The sequence below is a fragment of the Myotis daubentonii genome, chromosome 18, assembly GCF_963259705.1.
Source record: "Myotis daubentonii chromosome 18, mMyoDau2.1, whole genome shotgun sequence".
NCBI lineage: Eukaryota > Metazoa > Chordata > Mammalia > Chiroptera > Vespertilionidae > Myotis > Myotis daubentonii.
Genome location: NC_081857.1, coordinates 22,672,765 through 22,697,102, shown reverse-complemented (window position 1 = coordinate 22,697,102; position 24,338 = coordinate 22,672,765). Strand labels below are relative to the sequence as shown.

The following is a 24,338-nucleotide window of genomic DNA, read 5'->3' as shown; positions in this document are numbered from 1 at the left end:
AATTTGTATTTTGAAAACATTATCTGGCTACAGTAATAATAATGGTTTGCAAAGTTCATAGGAGATGTAGGTAGATGAATTTAGGAGGCTGTTGTAATCCAAGTGAAAAATGATAGTAGATTGATTTAGAGGAAATGGAGAGAAGTAGATTAAATAATACTTAGGAGGGGAAATCAGCAAGACTTATGAGTTGGATATTGAATGGTAACAGAGGGGGATGTACAGCTGGATGGATAATGGTGCCTTCCACTAGGATAAAGAACATTGGAGTGAGACAAGATTTCAAAGGAAAGATCATGGGTTAGGTTTTATGCATTTGAATTTGAGTTAGCCATATAATGGCAAGTTGAATATAGGAGTATGTTACTAATAGGAGGCAAGGTATGAACTGGAGGTATAAGTTGATGTGGTAACTGTGAATAATGATGTGCATGGTAAGAATATGGAGAAGGGGTACCAAGGACCTAGTTTGAAAAACTCCCAACATTTAGAGACTAGATAGAGAAAAATGAACCTCAAAGGAGACAGAAGTGTGATCAGAGAGGTTAGAGGAAAATCAGATGTTTTTATTTTTAAAAAAAGGCTAATGTCATTAGGAGTCTTCTGTGTTTTTGTTTTAAAATGTTTTCTTATTTTAAAAAATTATTGATTCTAATACTTGTCTGTTAAAAATAATTTTTATTTAGCCCTTGTAGACATATCTTTGTCTCATAAAGGAGAAGCAATTGCGTACGTGTCAGGTGTGTCTTAGAGTTCTACTACTCAGAAGGGAGGTAGTTTCTGCTACAGGAAGTGTTTCATCAGGAAGCAGATGTGCTCCAGTGATAGGAGATGGGAAAGGGATGTTTTGTTATTAATTACTTAGCTTTGTATAAACAAGGGCTTTGTATTTTTGAAAGATGCCTTCTGGTTTCTAGAAATTAATCCTGTTTTTAAAGCTTTTTATGAGTTGATCTGAGGTATGCACTCTCTTATTCTAGTAACAGAATTCCAGAACTGTTAATTGTAGCATACAGCATGTCTTCTGTTACAAAAGAGCTTATGGGACACATGGAACAGAATTTCAGTATAAAAAGGGTATGTCTTAAGAAGTGGTGCCTCCCGCCGGGTGGCTCAATTGGTTGAAGCATCCTCCCATACACCAAAAAGTTGTGGATTTAATCCTCTGTAGGGGTGCGTACAAGGAGGCAACCTATTGATGTTTATTTCTCACATAGATGTTTCTCTCTCTCTCTCTCTCTCTCTCTCTCTCTCTCTCTCTCTCTCAAAATCAATAAACATATCCTTAGGTGAGATTACAAAAAAAAAAAAGGATAGGAAGTGGTGGTGGACTATTTGCAAACTGAGAAAGCTCAAAATTTGCCTTTCATCTCCTATTGCGTCTCTTAGTTGAAATAAATCTAAAAGGACACATTGATGTTTCTTTTGCGCTCTCTCTCTAAAAATCAATAAAAACATATCCTTTGGTGAGGATTTAAAAAAATGCTGCAATTCATAAAATACAGGAGATTGTAGGAATTTTAATTGGGCTTTATTTATATGTTGTAGATAAACTTTTCTTAAAATTTTATCTTTATTGTTGAAAGTATTACAGATGTCCTCCATTTTTCCCCCATTGACTTCCTCCACCTTCCCCCCATGACCCCCCCAACCCCCAGGCCTTCACCACACTATTGTCTGTGTCCATGGGTTATGCATATCTATAATAATAAAAGCATAATATGCTAATTAGACCGGATGTCCTTCTGGACAAAGCTGGGGCTGTGAGAGAAGCCCAGGTCTCAGGTGCCTGCCGGCAGCTGGAGGGAAGCCCGGATCCAGGGTGCCAGAGGGAAGCCGGTGCCGGCTGCGCCTGGGGAAGGAAGGCCTCTTGCACGAATTGCATGCATTGGCCTCTAGTATGCATATAAATTCTTTAGTTAATCTTTCCCCACCCATCCACCCACCCCTGCTTACGCTCTGATATTCATCGGTTTTACTGAATGCAAGAAGCCATTTGGCTAGGATTACTATATATTTTATTCTCAGCACACTACCATGAGAACTATTAAATCTTTATGTCAGCGATTCTCAACCTTTTTAATTTCATGGTACACAAATTAATTACTAAGATTCTGCGGCACACCAAAAAAATATTTTTTGCCAAAAAATAGATAAAAGTTTTATTCATTCACACCTGATGGCTATTGTGTTGACTGTTGTCATTTTTTTTTTATTGCTTAAAGTATTACAAAGGGTATTACATATGTATCCATTTTATCCCCCCGCCCTAGACAGTCCCCTAGCCTCCCCTATCACCCAGTGTCTTATGTCCATTGGTTATGCTTATATGCATGCATATAAGTCCTTTAGTTGATCTCTTACCCCCCTCCCTTCTGCCCCCCTACCCTCCCCGACCTTCCCGCTGCAGTTTGACAATCTGTTTGAGGCATCTCTGCCTCTGTATCTATTATTGTTCAAAAGTTTATAATGGTCTCTATTGTCCATGAATGAGTGAGATCATGTGGTATTTTTCCTTTATTGACTGGCTTATTTCACTTAGCATAATGCTCTCCAGTTCCATCCATGACGTTGCAAATGGTAAGAGTTCCTTCCTTTTTACAGCAGCATAGTATTCCATCGTGTAGATGTACCACAGTTTTCTAATCCATTCATCTACTGATGGACACTTAGGCTGTTTCCAGATCTTAGCTATGGTGAATTGTGCTGCTATGAACATAGGGGTGGATATATCCTTTCTGATTGGTGTTTCTGGTTTCTTGGGATATATTCCTAGAAGTGGGATCACAGGGTCAAATGGGAGTTCCATTTTCAGTTTTTTAAGGAAACTCCATACTGTCTTCCATAGTGGCTGCACCAGTCTGCATTCCCACCAGCAGTGCACAAGTGTTCCTTTTTCTCCACATCCTCTCCAGCATTTGTCGTTTGTTGATTTGTTGATGATAGCCAGTCTGGACTGTTGTCATTTTTTAATTTGACAATCAATCTAAGGAAAAAGAGGTCAATGCCCCTGACTAAATAGCAGGTATTGCATGTTTTAAAAATTCTTACCACAGACTAGTAAAAAATCGCTGCTCTATGTGTTTTATACACTCTCACAGAATATTGCAGGCAAATATTTTCACTTTGTTTTCAAATCCCAATACAATTTTTTATTTTGGTGAATCTAATCTGACTTAATCTCATGGGATGCTTGGGAATTTCAGGCTGAGTGAGTTCTCAAAAATAATTTGAGATATGACTTAATATAAGGACTTTCATACTTATTTAGGGAATTCATGTGTTTCTCTTGACTTAGTAACCAGATTGGTTCTTAAAGCTATTCCTCCTTCCCTTCCCTTCCCTTCATTTCTTTTTGCTTTTTTTTCTCTCTTTTTATTTAAATTTGTGTTTTAAATGTTATGTATTATTAGTAAGAAAATTTTAAGGTAGTTGATACCTTCTTGTTCTGACACTTCATTGATCAAACAATTTTTATAGTAGGTTTTATAATGAATGTAATTTATTTTAAGAAATTATAAATCCTGTGAATAGATTCTTTAAAAATTCATAAATTCATTATACAGGGTGGAGCAATAGTAGCTTTACAGTTGTTTTTATGGAAAAATAATCTGCACTAATAAAAGAGAAAGATGCAAATTGACTGTACCTGATATGAACATTCAAGTAAAAGCATGTACACTTTAATTTTTTGTGTGTAAGTGCCTAAGAGTAGACCTTCTGGGTCATTGGATAAATGGTTGTTTAACTTCATTTTTTTAATGATGAATTTTTTCCTTGGTTATTTTAATATTTTATGCTCCCATTACCATTTATGAGGATGTTGGCCATAACTGTTACCAGCCCTTTAAATGTTAGCCATTCTAGTGGTTGTGACTGATATCTCATTAGTTTCTGATGAGTTTGATTTCTTTTTTCATATGTTTATTGACAATTCATGTAGCTTTCTTTGTGAAGAGTTGTTTAAACTTTATTGCCTATTTTTAAAAATTGGGTGGCTTTTCTTTTTCCTAATAAATTGTAGTACTTATTCATATATTGTAGTACAAATTGTTTTTGAGATATTTATATCATGAATATTTTCTTCCATTTTGTGGCTTTCTTATTGATTAAAAAAATAAATCTATTTGGGGTGACATTTGTTAATGTGATTATATAGGTTTCAAGTGTACATTTCTATGATACATGATATGTATATTGCATTGTGTACCCATTATCCAAATCATATCTTCTGCCCTTATCATATATTTTACCCCCTTTACCCTTTATTACTCCTCACTCCCCCTTCCCTCTGGTAACCACCATACTGTTGTCTATGGCTATGAGTTTTTGTTTGTTTTTCAGGGTTTTTTTGTTGTTGCTTTCAGTTTTATATCCCAGATATGAGTGAAATAATGTGGTTCTTAACTTTTTCTGTCTGACTTATTTTGCTTAGCATGATATTCTCAAGATCGATCCACATTGTTGCAAGTAGCAGTATTTTCTTATGGCTCAGTAGTATTCCATTATATATATGTACCATATCTTTATCCAATTGTCTATTAAAGACTACTACTTCAGTTGTTCCCATGTCTTGGCCACCATGAATAATGCTGCAGTGAACATAGGGGTACATATATCTTTGCCAATAAATATTTTCAAAATTTTCAAGTAGATACCCAGAAAGGGGGTTGCTGGGTCAAATGGTAACTTTATTCTTAATTTTTTGAGGAACCTCTATACTGTTTTCCATAGTGTCAGAGGACCTGAACGGACACCTCTCCCAAGAATACATACAAATGCCCAATCCTATCTAATAAAAGAGAAAAATGGTAATTGGCGTACGACGATACCCTTTTCATTGGCTAATCAGGGCTATATGCAAATTAACTGCCAACTAAGATTGGCAGTTAACTGCCAACAAAATGGCGGCTAATTTGCATATGTAGGCACAATGCAGGGAGGCGAAAGGGAAAGCAGGAAGAAGCCCCCTGCCACTGACAGTGATCGGAATCCCAGGGGGGAGCTAAGAGCTGGGGGGCAGGGCAAAGGCGGCCCTGGGGCCGCCTTTGCCCTGCCCCCCAGCCATGATCGGAGAATCAGGCGCCTTTGCCGCCCTGGCCAGTGATAGCAGGAAGTAGGGGTGGAGCCAGCAATGGGAGCTGGGCATGGTCGAAGCTGGCAGTCCCAGGAGCTAGGGGTCCCTTGCCTGGGCCTAAAGCGGAGCCCACAATCGCGGGGCCGCTGCAGCTGCGGGTCCCCACTGCCTGGGCCGGACGCCTCAGCCAGAGGCCTCAGGCCTGGTCAAGGGGCCGATCCGGTGATTGGTGATCGGAGGGTGATGAGGGTCAACTCCTCTGGCCGAGGCATCAGGCCTGGGTGGGGGGCGGAGCCGGGGATTGGGGGGATATGATGGTCCCCTTGCCCAGGCCTGAAGCCTGGGTCAGAGGCGTCAGGCTTGGGCGGGGGGTGGAGCAAGCGATCAGAGGGAGATGGGGGTCCCCTGCCCAGGCATGATTCCTGGGCCAGAGGCCTCAGGCCTGGGCGGGGGCCAGAGCCAGTGATCAGGGGGAGATGGGGGTCCCCTGTCCAAGCCTGACACCTCTGGTGGAGGCGTCAGGCCTGGGCAAGGGGCCGATCAGGGGATCGGAGGGTGAAGGGGGTCTATGCCTGAGGGCTCCCAGTATGTGAGAGGGGGCAGGCTGGGCTGAGGGAGACTCCCCACCCCCCCCACACACCCAGTGCACGAATTTCGTGCACCGGGCCCCTAGTAGATATATGACAAGATGCTCAGCTTCACTAACTATTAGGTAAATGCAAATCAAAACTACAGTGATCCCTGGCTGGTGTGACTCAATTGATTGGCCATCATCCCATGCACTGAAAGGTTGCCAGTTCAATTCCCAGTCAGGGCACATGTCCTGATTGCGGGCTCCATCCCTGTTAGGGGGTGTTCAGGAGGCAGTCGATCTATGTTTCATTCTCACATCGATGTTTCTGTCTCACTCTCCCCTCCTTTCTTCCTAAAAACAAAACAAAAAACAAAACACACATACACACAAACTATAGTGAGATACCACCTCACACCTGTTAAGAATGGCTATTATCAAAAGACCAGTAATAACAAATGTTGGAGAGGTTGTGGGGAAAAAGAAACTCTCATTCACTGCTGGTGGGAATGTAAACTGATACAGCCATTATGATTTTCTTAATGCGTTCTATTAAATAGAAATTTTCAATTTTTATGAATTCATATTAATGTTTTCCTATTATGGTTATTGTTTTCTGTGTTCTAAGAAATTTTGTCTATCCTCAGTTCACAGAAATATTCTCTTCTGGATTCTTTGGCAAGCATTATTGTTTTATATTTTCCATCACAGATTAATTTTTGTGGATGGGTTGATGTGCCATAATAGAGACTAGAGCTTAATGTTTATTCTTTTTCTCTTTCTTCAAATTCATGTTTCTGAGTGTGTTTTTTGTTTTTTTTAAACAAGAAACATTATGCTTGTAAGTTACTCTAATTTGATATATTATGTTTTTGGGAAAGCCGAGTACTTCAACATTAATATAGAAATGTATAAGTTTAGAGACTATATAAGCAAACGAAAATGAGTTTATTGCTTTATGATAATGGAAATAATTAAAACATTTGAATATGTTTAAAAGAATAGGTATATTACTAAATTTACTATTTTTACATTAATAAGAGAGACTTGTGTGAGAACTTTTTCATTGAACACATTATACTAATAAATGGGTAGTTTTTTAGTTTTTCAGATGAAATCATCATTTTTTATTTAACTTGCAAAGAGATTTGATAGCCATGTTATATCTCTTTTACTGGTGGTCTAAAGTCTGTCAGGCTTTCCATTTGAAACCCCTATTTTCAGGAGTTTATGAGCAGACAGTTAAAAAAAAACACCCAACCAAAATCTTGGCATTCATGGTCTTGGTTCAATAGAAGGTACTTACTTTAACAAAATTTTAAATAGTCAGCTCTTTTTTTAAAATTGTAAGCAGCACAAAGAGGAATAAAGGAATTTCTTTGGTTAAATAAATAGGGAATAGTTTTCCAGACAACTTACCCCAATTCAATTTACAAAGCAAACTTTTCCCTTCTAGAAATTATTTAACTATGTACGGTCCTATTTCCAGTTGCCACAATATCTTGCCTCAAGATTTTTTTCTTTGCTGTCTTTCCTAGCAAATATCCTTTATCCCTCTTCTCTTTTTATCCATTTATGTGTGTTTTTTTTAATTCGCCGTAATATATTTACAATAAAAATGGCTTTAAATTTTGGCATTCTTTTGTCCCTTTCCCTCTACTTTGCAGTGCCTACTCAAAACAAGACTACCTATTGGTTGGAAAACAATATTAGCTTTGAGAGAAGTGTTATAAATAGCAATGCTTGAAGTTAAATTTCTGAAATCCAAACTTCAAAAACTATTCTGAAGAGCTGTTACTTAAAGAGAAGGCTTTTAGGCAGGGTTTTTTTTTTCCGGAAAGTGTAGCTGTCAGCTTGAGTACTTTCACATTCTGTTTTTAACCTACTATCATTTGCATGGTGAACACTTAAATACTATTGGTCCATAGAGGTGTCTGTGGGTTTTTGTTGCTTTTATTTCACTTCTTATTTTTTTAAAAATCATTTCCTGAAAACCAAGTACAGACATGTAACCTACTAGAAGGGAGCAAGATGATCTGGAAATCTTTACTTTTGCTGTTCTCTGAAGATAATTTGCTTCAGGCAAGAGATTTTTGGGTGCTGCTGAAATTTTGGAGATCTGGGAAAATGGGGTAATAGAATAACATGACACCAGTCCTTAAGCAGCAACATCTGCTGTGGTTCAAAGCCACACAAAAAAAGCTACTTAAGCAGTTGAATGTTTTGGACTGCACGGACAAGTGTGGTTCAACTGCTAAGACTACAGCGTAGAGGGAACTTTCAGCTTAGAGAAGTTGTTTAAAAATGGAATCCTGGAAGATGAACATCTTTAAGAGACAAACATCATCTTATCCTCCAAGCTATCGAAGATCTTTATCAGAACCTGCTTATGCAAATTCAGAGATAGGAACAAGCTTAAAGAGTTATCCATGGTGTGGTCCATCGAAAAGCAAGAGGAAGAAAAATGAACATGATGTTTCCAATCTAGGAAAGCCATTGAGTGCTTATCGGTGGCAAACACATCCCAGCTTTAGGTGCAAAGTGGGCAAGAAAGAGAGTACACAAAATAATAAAGGAGACTTGGATGAACTACAACAAAAGGTCCTGCCAAAGATGGTTTATGATAATGCTGCTGTTTCTGCTAATGAGGTCCTTGGAACATCAGCAGAGAAGCTGAACCTGGCCAACACCCGGTCACTTCGGGTTCCATTCACCAGATCTATTTCAGAGCCAGAACCCCGCTGCAGTATCAGATTTGTGAGACCATCGCCGACTTCGGGGAGGTCAGTGGAGTCTGAGCAGCAGGGATATTTCATCCGTGGCATTTTCTCTACTCTTTCCAATGGCTTCTCCAGGATGCTGAGTCTAAAAGGAGAATCAACCAGCGAGCCAGTAAGAGAAGGTATATTGTGATGCATAAGGGGGAAAAAAGAGATACCTGATTTAATTACTATTGGAACTTTAATTATTTGTGTTTTATAATAAGCTAAACCACACTATTTACTCATTATGAGCCAAATTTATGTAATAAGTATACTTTTTAAAAAGTGATAAACACTACTTCAGAGGCCCTCCTTCAATGAATAGTAATAAATAACAGTAAAATATGGATTTGGTTAAAGAATTTTTTGTATTATGTTATACTCTTGAACTCTGTTTTGAAGTCTGTGTAAAAGCGTTTATTTTTTTTTTTTACCTTTAAGTTTTTCAAGTTAAATGCAATTTAGAGGAAGCATAATTGAATAATTTCCTCATGACAAAGTTGAGAATTAAAAAACATAATTTCTGTTATCCCTTTATAAATATTAACAAATATTATTTATAGAAGAATTGTTTTGGTAGGTTTTAAAATGTTGGAATTTTGATTTGCTTATGCATAAAAATATACAATTTGCATATGGAAGCGGAAGATGCAAATCTTGAATATGTTTTCAGATAACAAAATTGAAATTTGTGTTTGATTCAGGAAACGGAATTGTCAAATTTTTTAAAACCTCATTAGGACTTGTTTACATTTTAAAAAATTTTATGTTGATGGTAGTATTGTTAAAGCCAAAAAAACAAAAAGGGAAACCTCTGATTGCCTTGGAAATGACTGACCTAATCTGATAAATTGTCTCAATTATGTGTTAAGACCTATGTGTATTTGTTTGTTTTGTTTTTCTTGAAAATGTTAACACTGAAACTTTGATACTATTTTCACCCAGTTGAGAGAATTTTTGGACATGCTGTGATCATTAGAAAACTTCAGCTTATCTTTCTTATGAGATTGACCACATCAGCAGAGCTTTTAACTCTAAAATTGTGGGAATTAAGGAATTTTGTTATTGCAGTGTAATTTAATATATTTTAAAATAAAATTAGAGAATGTGATATATAAGTGAAAAATTAAGTATGCAAATATATGTGTACCAATAACTCAGTATTTTTCCTAAACTCTGCCTTCCCTAGATTTTCCTTGACTAAGTGAGTTTTAATGATATACTTATGTTTTTGTTTTTTTGCTTACTCTTGGCTTACAGATAACTACTAAGAGTAAAATCTTTCTTGATGTGCCTGTATTAACATTACATTAAAATTTTTGAGCCCTAGCTGGTTTGGCTCAGTGGATAGAGTGTCGGCCTTCAGACTGAAGGGTCCTGGGTTCGATTCTAGTCAAGGGCACATGCCGGGTTGTGGGCTCGATCCCCAGTGTGGGGCGTGTAGGAGGCAGCCGATCAATGACTCTCTCATCATTGATGTTTCTATCTCTCCCTCTCCCTTCCTCTTTGAAATCAATAAAAATATATTTAAAAAATATTTTTTGAAAGTCTAGGTTGTTGCATTTCCTTGAATACTAGTATACCTGTTTCCTTGTCAGGTGATCATAGGCTGATGTAAAGGAGCATCAAAGAGAATTAAGAGTTTAAAATAAATTCTTAGAAAAAATGCATCTCAATGGTTAACGTGCGCATTTGATAAAAGAAAGCTATAGGTTTTTAAAAAAATATTTGTGTTTATAAACATTTTTAGACTGTTGTAGTTAACTTTCAGTTTTTAGCAAGTATGACAAATTGTTGACCATGTGTGAGGTGTTTTGAGAATGTGCACCTGCTTTTTACACATTTTTTCTACTTAAGGAGATATAAAATATTCTGCATTTATTACGTCCTAATATCTATTCTAATCATAGAATAATTATGCATGTGGAAGCATATACAAAGTTTAAAGTGTACTTATAAGGGATTTTTTTTTTAATTTTTTTTTTAAATATATTTTATTGATTTTTTACAGAGAGGAAGGGAGAGAGAGATAGAGAGTTAGAAACATCGATGAGAGAGAAACATCGATTAGCTGCCTCTTGCACATCTCCTACTGGGGATGTGCCCGCAACCCAGGTACATGCCCTTGACCGGAATCGAACCCGGGACCTTTCAGTCCGCAGGCCGACGCTCTATCCACTGAGCCAAACCGGTTTCGGCGGGATTTTAAGTTCAATAATTAAAGAATAGTACATACTATTCCTACCAGTCAGGTCAGCAATTTTTATTAAACAGTTACTATACCTCCTAAGTGCTTCACCAGTGGAGAGCCAAGCTCTTTAAATTGAACTGTAATTTTAATGCAAAGATTGGAGCTATTTTTTGTCAAGAGATCTACTTTTCTCTTGTAGCTTCTACCCAGCATACAGCCTGTGTCAGTGACTTTCTAACCTGCAGTTGTGAATCTCTATTTCTCTTTCCTCACAAGGAAAAGAGTATGATTGACCTAACGGATGTGAATTGTACTTCCATCTATGCCAATTATCATTTGTGAAATTTAATCTCTTAATTTCTCTTTACACTTTTGTGGAATAATAATTCCTTTCTCACAAGTGATAAGTAAAATTTGAAAATGCTATGTAAGCTATTACAGTATTGTGGCAAGGTATGAGAATATAAGAACATAGATGTCTTTAAGACTGTGTTAAGAAAATCAATATATTTATTAATTTTAAACCCACTAGTGTTTGTTACTTTTCTTCTTTAATATAAATTGCAAGATGTCAGAGGCATTAAATAATGTATGTATGTATTTAATACATTTAAAATAGTGTTTGGCACATAGCAGCTCTCTCTATATTAGATATTGTTTCTATTAGAAAGTGAATTTACATGAATACAGTTATTTTTAAAAAATAAGGAAAAAGGATATTTGATTCATAAGTTTGTTATAATTATTAAATACTAGTATAAATAAATTGTAGTGTTTTAATCTTAAGTTTTGTAAACTCAAACTTGTTTTGAGCATGTGCATCTTCTGAGCATAAACAAATAATAATTTCTTATAACTGAACACAATTACCCTCAAGCTTAAAGCAATGAAATATACTGTACTTAGGGTCCTCAACCAATTTAAGAGGGAGAAGCTTAAGGTTTCACTACTATTCTGTGTTCAACTCTCCAGTTGAACAGTATGTATTCCTTCATCTGATACAATGTGTAGGTCAAATGATATAATATTTAAAAAATTAAACATTTTCTTATAGCTAAAAGTAATTCCAGCTGCATTTGGGCCCATGGCTAAGCATGGAGTCAACTTGCTTGCAGTAGAGGAAATATATATTGAACACCCATTAAGAGAGGAGTAACTAAACAGATTATGGCATATCAGATCAACAAAATTTCATATAATCTAATGGCTGCCTCTTACTAGCTCTGTGAAGCTAAGTAGAAACTATAAATTGTAAGAGTACATGGTATATAAACCATATATCTAATGTATGTAACACTTAGAAAGTAGAAATTACTGGGAGGCAATTTTATTCCTAAATTATTTTTCTTCCTCTGTTAATATGTATAGGTAGGAATGAAAGCTTAAAAAAAGTAAGGAAGTAAACTAATTAAAAAATGAAATAACAAAGAAAATTAAATATACCTTAGGTAGTTCTCCTTTCTGGTTATAGTTTATGCTTTAACATAGTAATAAGAATATCCTCTTTCCCAGTGTTATGTTATTAAAGACCTCCTAACTTAGAAATTAGAAGACTTTTTTCTCAAATATTTTAATATTCTCATTCCTCACAAGGAAAAGAGTATGATTTTAACAACTTTTACATACAAAATGTTATTGAAAAAGACCCTATACATTAATTCAAGAATTGTTTATTGAGTTCCTAAGACACTGCTATTGGTGCTGGGAACATAGCACATTATTTATTAACTAGGGGCCCAGTGCACGAATTCATGCACCTTGAAAGAAACTATGGGCCGTGAGGCTACAGTGGGCACAGGGGCTGGTCTTGGCCCATCCTCCGCTCCCCTGCCTGGCCCCTTCCGCTGCAGCCCCCTGTCCTGTCTGCCGGCAGACCTGCTCCTGCTGCCACCACTCCCATGTGCTGGTGGCACTGGCCACACTCAAAGCCCACTGATGGTGTGGAGCGATTGGGGCTGTAGCCATGGGCAGGTGCGAGTGGTGGCTGCTGCCACAATTGCCCCTCAGGAGCAGGGGGAGGTGGTGAAGCCCTCAGGGGCAATCGGAGCTGGCAGCCACCGCTCGCACCCACTGACGGTGCCGAGCAATCGCGACTCGTGCTGAGCATTCGGGACTGGCACCGGCATCGAGCTACAGCTCTGGTTGCAGGTGCGAGCGGTAGCTCCAGCACTGGCAGCGGGTGCAAACAGGGCTGGTGCCAGTAGCAGGTATGAGTACTGGGCGGGACCACAGTGCATGGCAGCAAAGAATTTTCAGTAACCACCAGAGGCTCGCCCTGATGACTGGGACTGGCGCCCGCCTTGGTCTGGCATCTCTGCTCACCTGCTCCACCGTCCCACTGCCGCGGCTGACACCCGCCATGTTCCATGCTCTGCCGCCTGCTGCCAATGGCCTGGTGATCAGCGCACATCATAGCGACTGGTTGTTCGGTTGTTCTGTCGTTTGGTCTATTTGCATATTAGCCTTTTATTATATAGGATGTGCAGCTTCCTTACTTATTCTAGGGAACCAGTAACCATATTAGAAAAAAAAGTAGGCTAAGTTCACAAGAAATACATATAATAAACAGTGGTAGAGTCTAGTTAGTATAAGAACTTACCTAGTGCCTAGATCTTTTCTATAATTGGAGCTTCTGTTTGCTTTATATTATAATCAGTTAACAATATATGTTTCTCCAAATTCAGAGAAATGTTTTCTTCTTACTATTTCTCCTAAGAATCCGTGTTTCAGCATGCATACCACCTATTCAGCTAACATTTTGTCATCCATCTGTTGCATCTAAGCTGTCCTGAAGTTGTTGATCCAATATTTTGTCATTTATGATATTTATGTTGTCTGTTGTTAAGCAGCTTTGAAGTTAATAAGTTTTAAAAATTAAAGCAATGAACTTCAATACTTTAGGCTACTTATGTATAATTCTACTGTATTTAAAATTATTCAATATATCAATATAATTCTTTCATTAAAATTTTTTTTTATTGATTTCAGAGAGGAAAGAGAGAGAAAGAAACATCAATGATGAAAGATAATCATTGATTGCTGCCTCCTGCACACCCAAGTGGGGATCCAGCCTGTGACCAGGGCATTGCCTTGACCAGAAATTGAACCGTGACCTCCTGGTTCACAGGTTGATGCTCAACCACTGAACCATGCCAGCTGGGCCTTTCATTTTCAATAAATGTATTTCTGGGTGTATTAATCTGCTAAGGCTGCCATAACAAAATACCACGGAGTAGGACAGACTATATAGCTTAAAAAACAGAAATTTATTTTCTCACAATTCTACAGGCTAGAAGTCTTAAGATCAAGGTGTGGGTGGTTGCTTTCTCCTGAGGCTTTGTCAGCTTGCAGATGGATCTGTCTTTTTGTTGTATTCTCACTTGTCCTTTCTTTTGTTCATAGGTGCCTTCATTGTGTCTTACTCAAAAAGACACCAGTCCTATTGGATTAGGGCCCCATCTCATTATGACCTCATTTAACCTTAATTACCTCTTTAAAGCTCCTATGTCCAAATATAGTCACACTGAGGGCTAGGGCTTCAACATAAGATCTTTTTTTTTTTTTTCTATAAAAGGATTTATTCCACAATTCTACAGAAACTATTTTTTTTTTAAATCAGGAATTTTTTTTTTTTTTTAGTTTTATTGCTTAAAGTATTACAAAGGGTATTACATATGTCTCCTTTTCCCCCCCACCCTTGACAATCCTCTGGCCTCCCCTATCCCCCAGTGCCTTATGTGCATTGGTTATGCTTATATGCATGCATATAAGTCCTTCAGTTGATCTCTTACCCCCCTCCCTTCTGCCCCCCTACCCTCCCCGACCTTCCCACTGCAGTTTGACAGTCTGTTTGAGGCAGCTCTGCCTCTGTATCTATCTTTGTTCATAAGTTTATAATGGTCTTTATTATCCATGAATGAATGAGATCATGTGGTATTTTTCCTTCATTGACTGGCTTATTTCACTTAGCATAATGCTCTCCAGTTCCATCCATGCCGTTGCAAATGGTAAGAGTTCCTTTTTTTTTACAGCAGCATAGTATTCCATCCTGTAGATGTACCACAGTTTTCTAATCCATTCATCTACTGATGGGCACTTAGGCTGTTTCCAGATCTTAGCTATGGTGAATTGTGCTGCTATGAACATATGGGTGCATATATCCTTTCTGATTGGTGTTTCTGTTTTCTTGGGATATATTCCTAGAAGTGGGATCACAGGGTCAAATGGGAGTTCCATTTTTAGTTTTTTGAGGAAACTCCATACTGTCTTCCATAGTGGCTGCACCAGTCTGCATTCCCACAGCAGTGCACGAGCGTTCCTTTTACTCCACATCCTCTCCAGCACTTGTCGTTTGTTGATTTGTTGATGATAGCCATTCTGACAGGTGTAAGATGGTACCTCATTGTTGTTTTGATTTGCATCTCTCGGATGATTAGTGACTTTGAGCACGTTTTCATATGTCTCTTGGCTTTCTGAATGTCCTCTTTTGAAAGGTGTCTATTTAGATCCTTTGCCCATTTTTTGATTGGATTGTTTATCTTCCTTTTGTTAAGTTGTATGAGTTCCCTATAAATTTTGGAGATTAGGCCCTTATCAGATATGACATTGGCAAATATGTTTTCCCACGCAGTGGGCTTTCTTGTTGTTTTGTTGATGGTTTCTTTTGCTGTGCAGAAGCTTTTTATTTTGATGTAGCCCCATTTGTTCATTTTCTCTTTAGTTTCAAGTACCCTAGGAGCTGTATCAGTGAAGAAATTGCTTCGGCATATGTCTGAGATTTTGTTGCCTTTGGATTCTTCTAGAATTTTTATGGTTTCCTGTCGTACATTTAAGCCCTTTATCCATTTTGAGTTTATTTTTGTGTATGGTGTAAGTTGGTGGTCTAGTTTCATTTTCTTGCATGTATATGTCCAATTTTCCCAACACCATTTATTGAAGAGACTATCTTGACTCCATTGTATATTCTTGCCTCCTTTGTCAAATATTAATTGAGCATATTGGTTCGGGCCGATTTCTGGGCTCTCTATTCTATTCCATTGATCTATATGTCTGTTCTTTTGCCAGTACCAGGCAGTTTTGAGAACAGTGGCTTTGTAATACAGCTTGATATCTGGTATTGAGATCCCACCTACTTTGTTCTTTCTCAAGATCGCTGAAGCTATTCGGGGTCTTTTTTTATTCCAGATGAAGTTTTGGAGAGTTCGTTCTATATCTGTGAAATATGCCGTTGGTATTTTAATGGGAAGTGCATTGAATTTATAGATTGCTTTGGGTAGTATGGACATTTTAATGATGTTGATTCTACCAATCCATGAACATGGTATGTTCTTCCATTTGTTTATGTCTTCCTCTATCTCTTTTTTCAACGTCCTGTAGTTTTCTGAGTAGAGGTCTTTTACCTCTTTAGTTAAGTTTATTCCTAGGTAGCTTAATTTTTTTGGTGCAATGGTAAATGGGATTGTTTTTTTAGTCTCTCTTTCTGAAAGTTCACTATTGGTGTATAGAAATGCCATAGATTTCTTGGGGTTAATTTTGTATCCTGCTACATTGCCAAATTCATGTATTAAGTCTAGTAGTTTTTTAATGGAGTCTTTAGGGTTTTGTATGTATAATATCATGTCGTCTGCAAATAAGGACAGTTTTACTTCCTCTTTTCCAATTTGGATGCCTTTTATTTCTTCTTCTTGTCAAATTGCAATGACTAATACTTCCAGGACTATGTTGAACAGGAGTGGTGAGAGTGGGCATCCCTGTCTTGTTCCTGTTCTTAGGGGCAACCTAAGATCTTTAGGGGGACATAGTTCAGTCTGTAACATTAGGGAACAAAGGTCTCAACAATTATGAGGTTATTAATGCAGTATATTAGTTTAAAACTTAAAGTGTTGCATGACATAGTCACATATATGCTCAAACTTTAAAATGCTTGGTTTGTCAACTTCTGGGTACTTTATACACAGTTATATGGTTTAATCCTCTGAATAATCCTGTGGGGGTAGTTATTCTCATTTTAAAAGTAAGGAAGTAGAAACTCAGAAAGGTTCAGTTGCTTCCCTATGACTACCCAGCTAGTCAGTGGTGAGCCCCAGGTCCTTCTCATTCCAGGTCTCTTTTCTTACCCTTCCATTTTTGTGGATTCTGAGCATATGATGTTTGAGAGGTTTTCAAAAACCAGGGAGTTTCTGCCCAATGAGCACCGCAGAATAATGGAGCAAGAGGAGTATAGGAGTAGAGATCAGCGCATGAAGTTGAAGTCAAAGAGTAGATGAAATCACTCAGCTGTGTGTGTGTGTGTGTGTGTTTGTGTGTGCGCGCGCGGGAGATGTAGAGGCAGTCAGAATGTTAAATTAAGACTAGCGTTCTGACCTTGGCACGTTTGATCATCTTATTCCAGGCTAATCAGAGGCTATTAGCTGAACCACTCAACTTTCATGATTATAGACTTAGAGTTTACCCACAGTGGTGGCAATTTTAATGTTCTTACTTTATATACACACACCTTATTTTTTTTTTAATTCTTTGTTTAAAGCATTACATACGTCTCCTTTTTCCCCATCGATGCTACCCGGCCACTCCTACCCCCCAGGACATTCCTCCACCGCCCCAGTGTCTCTGTCCATTGGTTATGCTTATATGCATGCATACAAGTCCTTTGGTTGATCTCTAATCCCCCTCACCCCCCCTCGCCATCCCCTGCCTTCCCTCTGAGGTTTGATGATATGTTTGAGGATTCTCTGTCTCTGGGAACCTCCATTCTATTTTCTGTCTCTGTGAATTTGACTCCTCCAGGTATCTTACATAAGTGGAATCATATAATATTTGTCCTTTTGTACAATTCAGTTGTTTTGAGTATATTCACAGAGTTGTTCAGCCACACTGCAATAAATTTTATAACACCAGAAAAAAGACTCAGTACCTATTAGCAGTCACTTCCCGGCACGCCCTTAACCCCCACCAGTGTTTGTGGGTTTATTCCCAGATCCAGGTCTTTTTGTTAAAGATAGGCAGAGTCCATAGGTAACCACTAATGTACCTTTGGTCTCCCTAGATTTATAGATTTGCCTACAGATTTCATATAATGGAATTATACAATGTGTGGCCTTCGTGTCTGGCCTTTTTTTTTTTTTGGTTTGTTTTTAACTTGGGGACATTTTAATGACCTTCCCTCCATGTAGCTTCAAGCTACCAGGACACAGGCCCCAATAACACCCTTAATCTTCTCCTCAGCTCTTCTGCTGAAGAATTTGGCCTTCACAGTGACAGGCTGCTTTGGGAGCTTTCCCTTCCCCAGAACTTTGTAGGACCCTGATCACACTACATCAGTGATAGGAGCAGCTCCAGTGTTGCTTTTGGCAGTATTTACCCGTGTCTGCTCACTGACCAGGGAACACAGTTTTTCAAGGTTGACAGGTTGGGCAGAAGCTCTGGTTCCTTTTTAAGTGGTAATGCCTCATATCAACTTTCCCAAAGGAACCTGGGTAATATTTGTCGAAGTTGATCCTGTGATGATGCAAGCCACCAGCATAACCCCCCCTCCCCCAGTGCTTCCTGTGCTTACAGATGTGGCTGTGGCTCACGTGGCCCTGAAGTCTGGATGGCATGCCAGTGGCTGAGGTGCAAGAGCTGGCCTCTTTTATTTAGCATAATACTTTCAGGGTTCACCCATGTTATAGCATCTATCAATACTTTTTTCTTTTTATAACTAAATAATATTCTATTATGTGGCTATACTTCATTTTTATTTATGTATTCACCAGTTAATGGACATTGAATTGTTCTTTTTGGCTATTGTGAACAATGCTATGAAAAGTCATGAACAAGTTTTTACACGGAGATACTGGTATGTTTTTATTTCTCTTGGATATATTTACACTTATATTTTGTAAAGGACATATCCTGATCCAAAATAATGATTTGGTGTTTTGAGACCTTAAGTCACATTTCGTTTTCCATTTGTTATCTAAACACACGACAGTCTTGCTGTTTTATATCTATGTATTTGTTTATTTAATAAATATTTGTACCAGGTATTTATAATATTTTAGTGTTAATTGAATAGTTTCGGTAATTAGCAATTTTCTACACCTGTGCAGAAAATAGAAATATGAGGTATGTTTTTAGTTACGTGTGATTTAGTTTCCAACTAAAAGCTTGATTATATTGAACTTGTCGGTTTGTCTTCATTGCCAGGGTGATTGTCATATTTTTATCTGCCTGAGGCAGTTAGTAGTCAATTTCTCATGCTCAAGGCCGGTATTATCTTTGTGAGGAAGCAAAGAGAAGAGTAATATGAGTAATGACTGAATCTATGATTATGAAACCTTATCCATATGAGTATACAGGTTCTTAGTGACTGAGCTTTAGTCAGTAAACCACAGGCATTTTTCCTGTCTTTCTCATGTGAATTTTCTCATTGACATATCTGTAATTACTTTTTCTCTTAGTTTTTGGATTTGTTGATGATTATTTATTCACTTGTCTTTACAAAATAGAAATCTTGTGTTGTGTCCATGATCTTAGATGTTTTCACCAAAATGTCAAAGTAGTTTGAAGCTTATAGAATACCAATTCAACTATAACTTAGCACAGCACATAACCATAACCTTGGTCAAAATAAAGGGTATTTTGAATGCTATGTGTGTGGTTTGTTGTTCTGGAGAAAAGTAGTATCTGGTGGTTAGAACATATGAGTTGTTGTCAGCATTTGTGGGTTTATTCCCAGATCCAATTGTTGTGTTTTTTTTTTATTTTGTTTGTTTTGTTTTTTAAGATAGGCAGGGTTCATGCCTGGTATATGTTTAGTGGAATGCGTTATATACTATGGATGTACTATAAACACTAATAAAGATTTTATACTATTGGCAGAAAAATATACAGTAAATTACTGACAATATATGTTAAATAATGGTAGCTGTAATGGGTGCTTAGTGATTCTATTCTTTAAGCTTTCTTTGCAAAAGGCACAATTAACATTCCTTCCTATTACTAATGGTATTTTAAGCAAACTATAAAGAACTTTACATATATATATTTAATTTTTTTATTGATTTCAGAGAGGAAGGGAGAGGCAGAAAGATAGAAACATTAATGATGAGAAAGAAGCATTGATTGGCTGCCTCCTGCATGTTCCCTGACTGGGAATGGAACTGTGACCTTCAGGTTCATAGGTCGATGCTCAACCCCTGAGCCACACTTAGATATTGCTATTAGTCCCTAGGTTGATATTGTATTCCTGTTTCTGTTTTCTGTAGAATTTTAAATGTATCATTTTGTTCAACTAGAATGAATTTAATATTTCTTTGTGCAGTCCATCTCTTCATTACATTTTTTTAACCAATGAGGAATGTTCATTTAAACGCTGTAACAGTCATTTTTGTTATTGTTAGCCAGTTTTCTTTCTCAGCAATAGACTACTTCAAATATTAGATGTGAAAGAACTTTTTATCTAAGACTAAATGGAATTGGAATAATACCACTTAAAATAAATCATTTAAAGCAGTTGCCTGAATTTCATACTAAGAAACATTAATATATACATGTGTGTATGCGGGGATAGAGGATGATTCGGAATTTATCTTTAAAAAATATGAAGTAGCCGAAACCGGTTTGGCTCAGTGGATAGAGCGTTGGCCTGCGGACTGAAAGGTCCCAGGTTCGATTCCGGTCAAGGGCATGTACTTGGGTTGCAGGCACATCCCCAGTAGGAGATGTGCAGGAGGCAGCTGATCGATGTTTCTCTCTCATCAATGTTTCTAACTATCTCTCTCCCTTCCTCTCTGTAAAATATCAATAAAATATATTTTAAAAAAAATGAAGTAGACCCGGCCTTTGTGGCTCAGTGGTTGAACATCGAACTATGAACCAGAAGGTCATGGTTCAATTCCAGGTCAGGGCATCTGTCCAGGTTGCAGGCTTGATCCCTAGTGTGGGGTGTGCAGGAGGCAGCCGATCAGTAATTCCTCTCATCATGTTCTGGTTTAACAACACAGTTTTAAAATATAAGTGCAGGACATAATGTGCAAGAAAGAATAAATAATTTTTATTTTATAAATAAAATGAAAAATGAGTATAAATTTATGAATATACCTCAATATTTACATTTTGATAATCATGCTCTCTCTGGAGTGCTACATATTAACATTTTAAATGAGTATTATTGATGTAAATTGTGTCTGTACTTCGGATCAGATACAGAGTGCTGAGTATTAAAGAATTAAGTGCTCTCATTGTACAGATATCCAAAGATCTCTGAGCAATGTTATAAAATGAACAGCAAAGGTAGTTGTGTGTTTTTTTAGTTCTTTATAGTTTTCAAACCTTTTCAAATGTGTTATTTGATATTAAGTGCATTGTGAAAAAAATAAGGTAACTTTGTGTATGGGGAGAAACACTTTATATATGGGAAAATTCCAGAAGGAAGCTCTTTCCTCTTTTAAGGCAACTGTGGATCTGAAAATGAGAGATGGGTGACCCTGAGAGTTAGAACTGAATCCTTTACCAGTCTCATATATCTACCTGTCTATCTTTACATTAATTTAACTAGAATAAGTTGGGCCTTGATCCTGGGTAAGATTCAATAACTTTTACTTAATATCTTCCCTTCCTCTGCCAGAGACGGATGACCAAAGATTGCACTGGGAAAAGTGAGTGTAGGGTGGCAAACAACCTACCAACATATCACTGCAGTGTCTTGGGCAACATTACTTACTCTTCAAATGCTAACTATTCAATGCAAGTAATAAAAGTACAGATGAACTTCACCCTCCTCCCCCAAAACATACACACATGGAGTGGTACATGAAGATGCTATAATTGGATCACTTAGTCTGAAAAGCTCTTTCCATATGATTTTTCTTTGTTCTCTTGCTATGGTGTTTACCTATAGCTCTCTCCTTGTTCAACTGGTCACTCACTCAGGGACCCCTATGCAAAGCATGAAGAGAACTGCCTTTTTCATCCACAGGTTTGTTTTTGATTTGTTCATAGTTTTTTAAAAATATTTTTTATTGATTTCATAGAGGAAGAGAGAAATAGAAACATCAATGATGAGAGAGAATCATTGATCAGCTGCTTCCTGCACGCCCCCTACTGGCAACCGAGTCTGCAACCCAGGCATTTGCCCTTGACCAGAATGGAATCTGGGACCCTTCAGTCTGCAGGTAGACGCTCTATCCCCTGAGCCAAACCCACCAGGGCTATTTATTCATAGCTTGTTTTTAGTTTTCTTAGTGGTTGCTCTAGAGCAGCGGTTCTCAACTTGTGGGTCGCGACCCCTTTGGGGGTCGAACGACCCTTTCACAGGGGTCACCTGAATACATCCTGCATATCAGATATTTACATTACGATTCATAACAGTAGCAAAATTACAGTTATGAAGAAGCAACGAAAATAATTTTATGGTTGGGGGTCACCATAACATGAGGAACTGTATTAAAAGGTTGCAGCATTAGGAAGGTTGAGAACCACTGCTCTAGAGGTAGTATAATATTCGTATGTGACCTCACAGTTTACTGGTATCAACATTTTATCACTTTGAGTATAGTGTAGAAACCTACTTAGGTCTGTCTACCTTTCCCACTTTAAAATATTATCTTGAGTATCAGATGGTATTATGATTTTTGCTATAGTAAAATATCTATAAATTCCTGAGGATGATAGATTATATCCTCATATTTCTGTTCTTTTTATTATTTTTTCTTCCTTTCTAATGCTCTAAAATTTCTTTTTATTATTTTCTCTCTGAAGAATTCTCTTTTGCCATTCTTTTTTAAAAAATATATTTTTACTGATTTCAGAGAGGAAAGGGGGCGGGGGGGAGGGAGAGAGAGAAAGAGACACACATCAATGATGAGTGAGAATCATTGAATGGCTGCTTCCTGCATGTCCCACACTGGGGATCAAGCCTGAAAGCCAGGCATGTGCCCTGACAGGGAATTGAACCGTGATTTCCTAGTTCATAGGTTTTGAGCTTTCCTTCAACTGAGAATGCCTTAATTTCCCCTTCATTTCACAAGTATAATTTCATCAGGTATAGAATTTGAAGTTGACAGTTTTCTTTCAGCATTTGAAAAATTTTGTTCTACTTTCTTTATGGGTTTAGATGAGAAATCGACTGTCATTTGGATTGGTGTTTCCCTAGAGGTACCATGTCATTTTTTCTGACTGCTTTCACCACTTATTTTTGTCTTTAGCTTTCAGAAGTTAATTATGATGGGTTTTGTCTTGGATTTCTTTGGGTTTACTCAGCTTCTTGTGTGTGTGTGTGTGTGTGTTTTAATCCTCACCCAGGGGGTAGTTTTTCCATTGATCTTTTTTCTTTCTTTTTTTTTTTTTTTTTTTTTTTTTTTTTTTTAGAAAGGGTGGGAAGGAGGGAGGGAAAGGTAAGAGAGAGAGAGAGAAACATCGATGTGAAAGAGACACATCGATTGGTTGCCTCCTGCATGTGCCCTACCTTAGGCCATGGATTGAACATGCAACCCAAGTATGTGCCCTTGACTAGGATCAAACCCGTGACCCTTTGGTCCTTGAGCTAATGCTCTAACCACTGAATCACACCGGCCAGGGCAACTCAGCTTCTTGAATCTGGAAGCTTATGTCTTTTGCCTACCCTTTTGGGAGGTCTTTAGCCATTATTTTTTTCAAATACTCTTCTGTCTACTCTATTTCTCCTCTCCTGGAATGCCTCTGATAGAAGTATTAGATCTTTTGATATTGTCTACAGGTCTTTTTAACATTTATTTTTTCAGTCTCTTTTCTCTCTGTTGTTCACATACAGTAAATTCTGTTGTTCTGTCCTAAATTTTGCTGATTCTCTCTTCTGTCATCTCCATTCTACTATTGTAGTTCTGCTGTTGTATTTTTGGTTCTATAATTTTCAGCAGTTTTTTAATAAATTCTGTTTCTTTGCTAAGATATTCTATTCTTTTTTAATTTGTCCCAAGATAATTTCCAATTGATTGGGAAGCTTTTTATGATGCCTGCTTTAAATTCCTTCTCAGATTATTAAAACATCTGAGTCATCTTAGTTGATTGTTTTTTTGCATTCATGCTGTGATATTCTTGTTTCTTGGTATGATGGATGATTTTTTTAAATTGAATCTTGAACATTTTGGCTATAAATTGTAGGTCCTGTTTAAGTCTTTTATTTTAGCAGGCTGTCAACCTATTTAGGTTTAGCATGTAGCTACAAGCCTAATGTTAAAGGGTATGGTTCCTATGACAATTTTCAGATTTTTTGCAGCACTATTTTGGTCTTCTTGGTTTATGTGGGCCTCCTACTCATTTCTGCTGTAGCTGTTTGGGGGAGCAGAAGAAGCTTTCCCGAAACAGGCCATCTGTGCCTCTAGGAAGGAGAAGAGAGTTTCCAGCCCATGGGGACAGGCCTTCTGGGCTGGGATGCTGTGACAGGATCCCCTGCCTCTGGGAGATGGAGAACAACCCCCCAGGCTGGGCTCTTGTTATGGTGGGCCCTCTTTCCAGGACCCCCACCCCCTTCACTTCTGTCCCCTGTGACCTGGTATGTCTTGGTGAGGGAGGGTTGTCTCAGGTCTGGAGGGGAAGGGGTGTGTGGTTCCCTTGGCTGCTCACTGTTTGCAGGCCTCCTCACCATACTCCCAGGCTAGTACTGTTGGGCTTGCCTAGTGTTGTCAAAGAAATGAGACTACCCAGAGCGCTTTCTGTTGCTTGGGGCAAGGCTTTGGGTTACTTCTTCTGTTGAACCCAGGGTTATAAGATGTCCTG

The 24,338-nt window shown here is 37.9% G+C and overlaps 1 protein-coding gene across 7 annotated transcripts in view; it reads left to right on the top strand.

Annotated features, from left to right (window-relative positions):
• The window catches only part of RASAL2 (RAS protein activator like 2), a 258,767-nt gene that overhangs the window by 71,354 nt on the left and 163,075 nt on the right, over positions 1–24,338 (top strand). For 2 of the 7 annotated variants that reach the window (XM_059673945.1, XM_059673949.1), the window contains exon 1: positions 7,643–8,550. The exons of 3 other annotated variants lie outside the window; for them this stretch is intronic. In XM_059673945.1, the coding sequence (XP_059529928.1) occupies positions 7,953–8,550 (598 nt within the window). In that variant the 5' untranslated portion in view covers positions 7,643–7,952. Of the gene's footprint in view, positions 1–7,642; positions 8,551–24,338 lie in introns of those variants that run through there. 2 more of the 7 variants (XM_059673947.1, XM_059673946.1) reach the window with 2 other exon arrangements.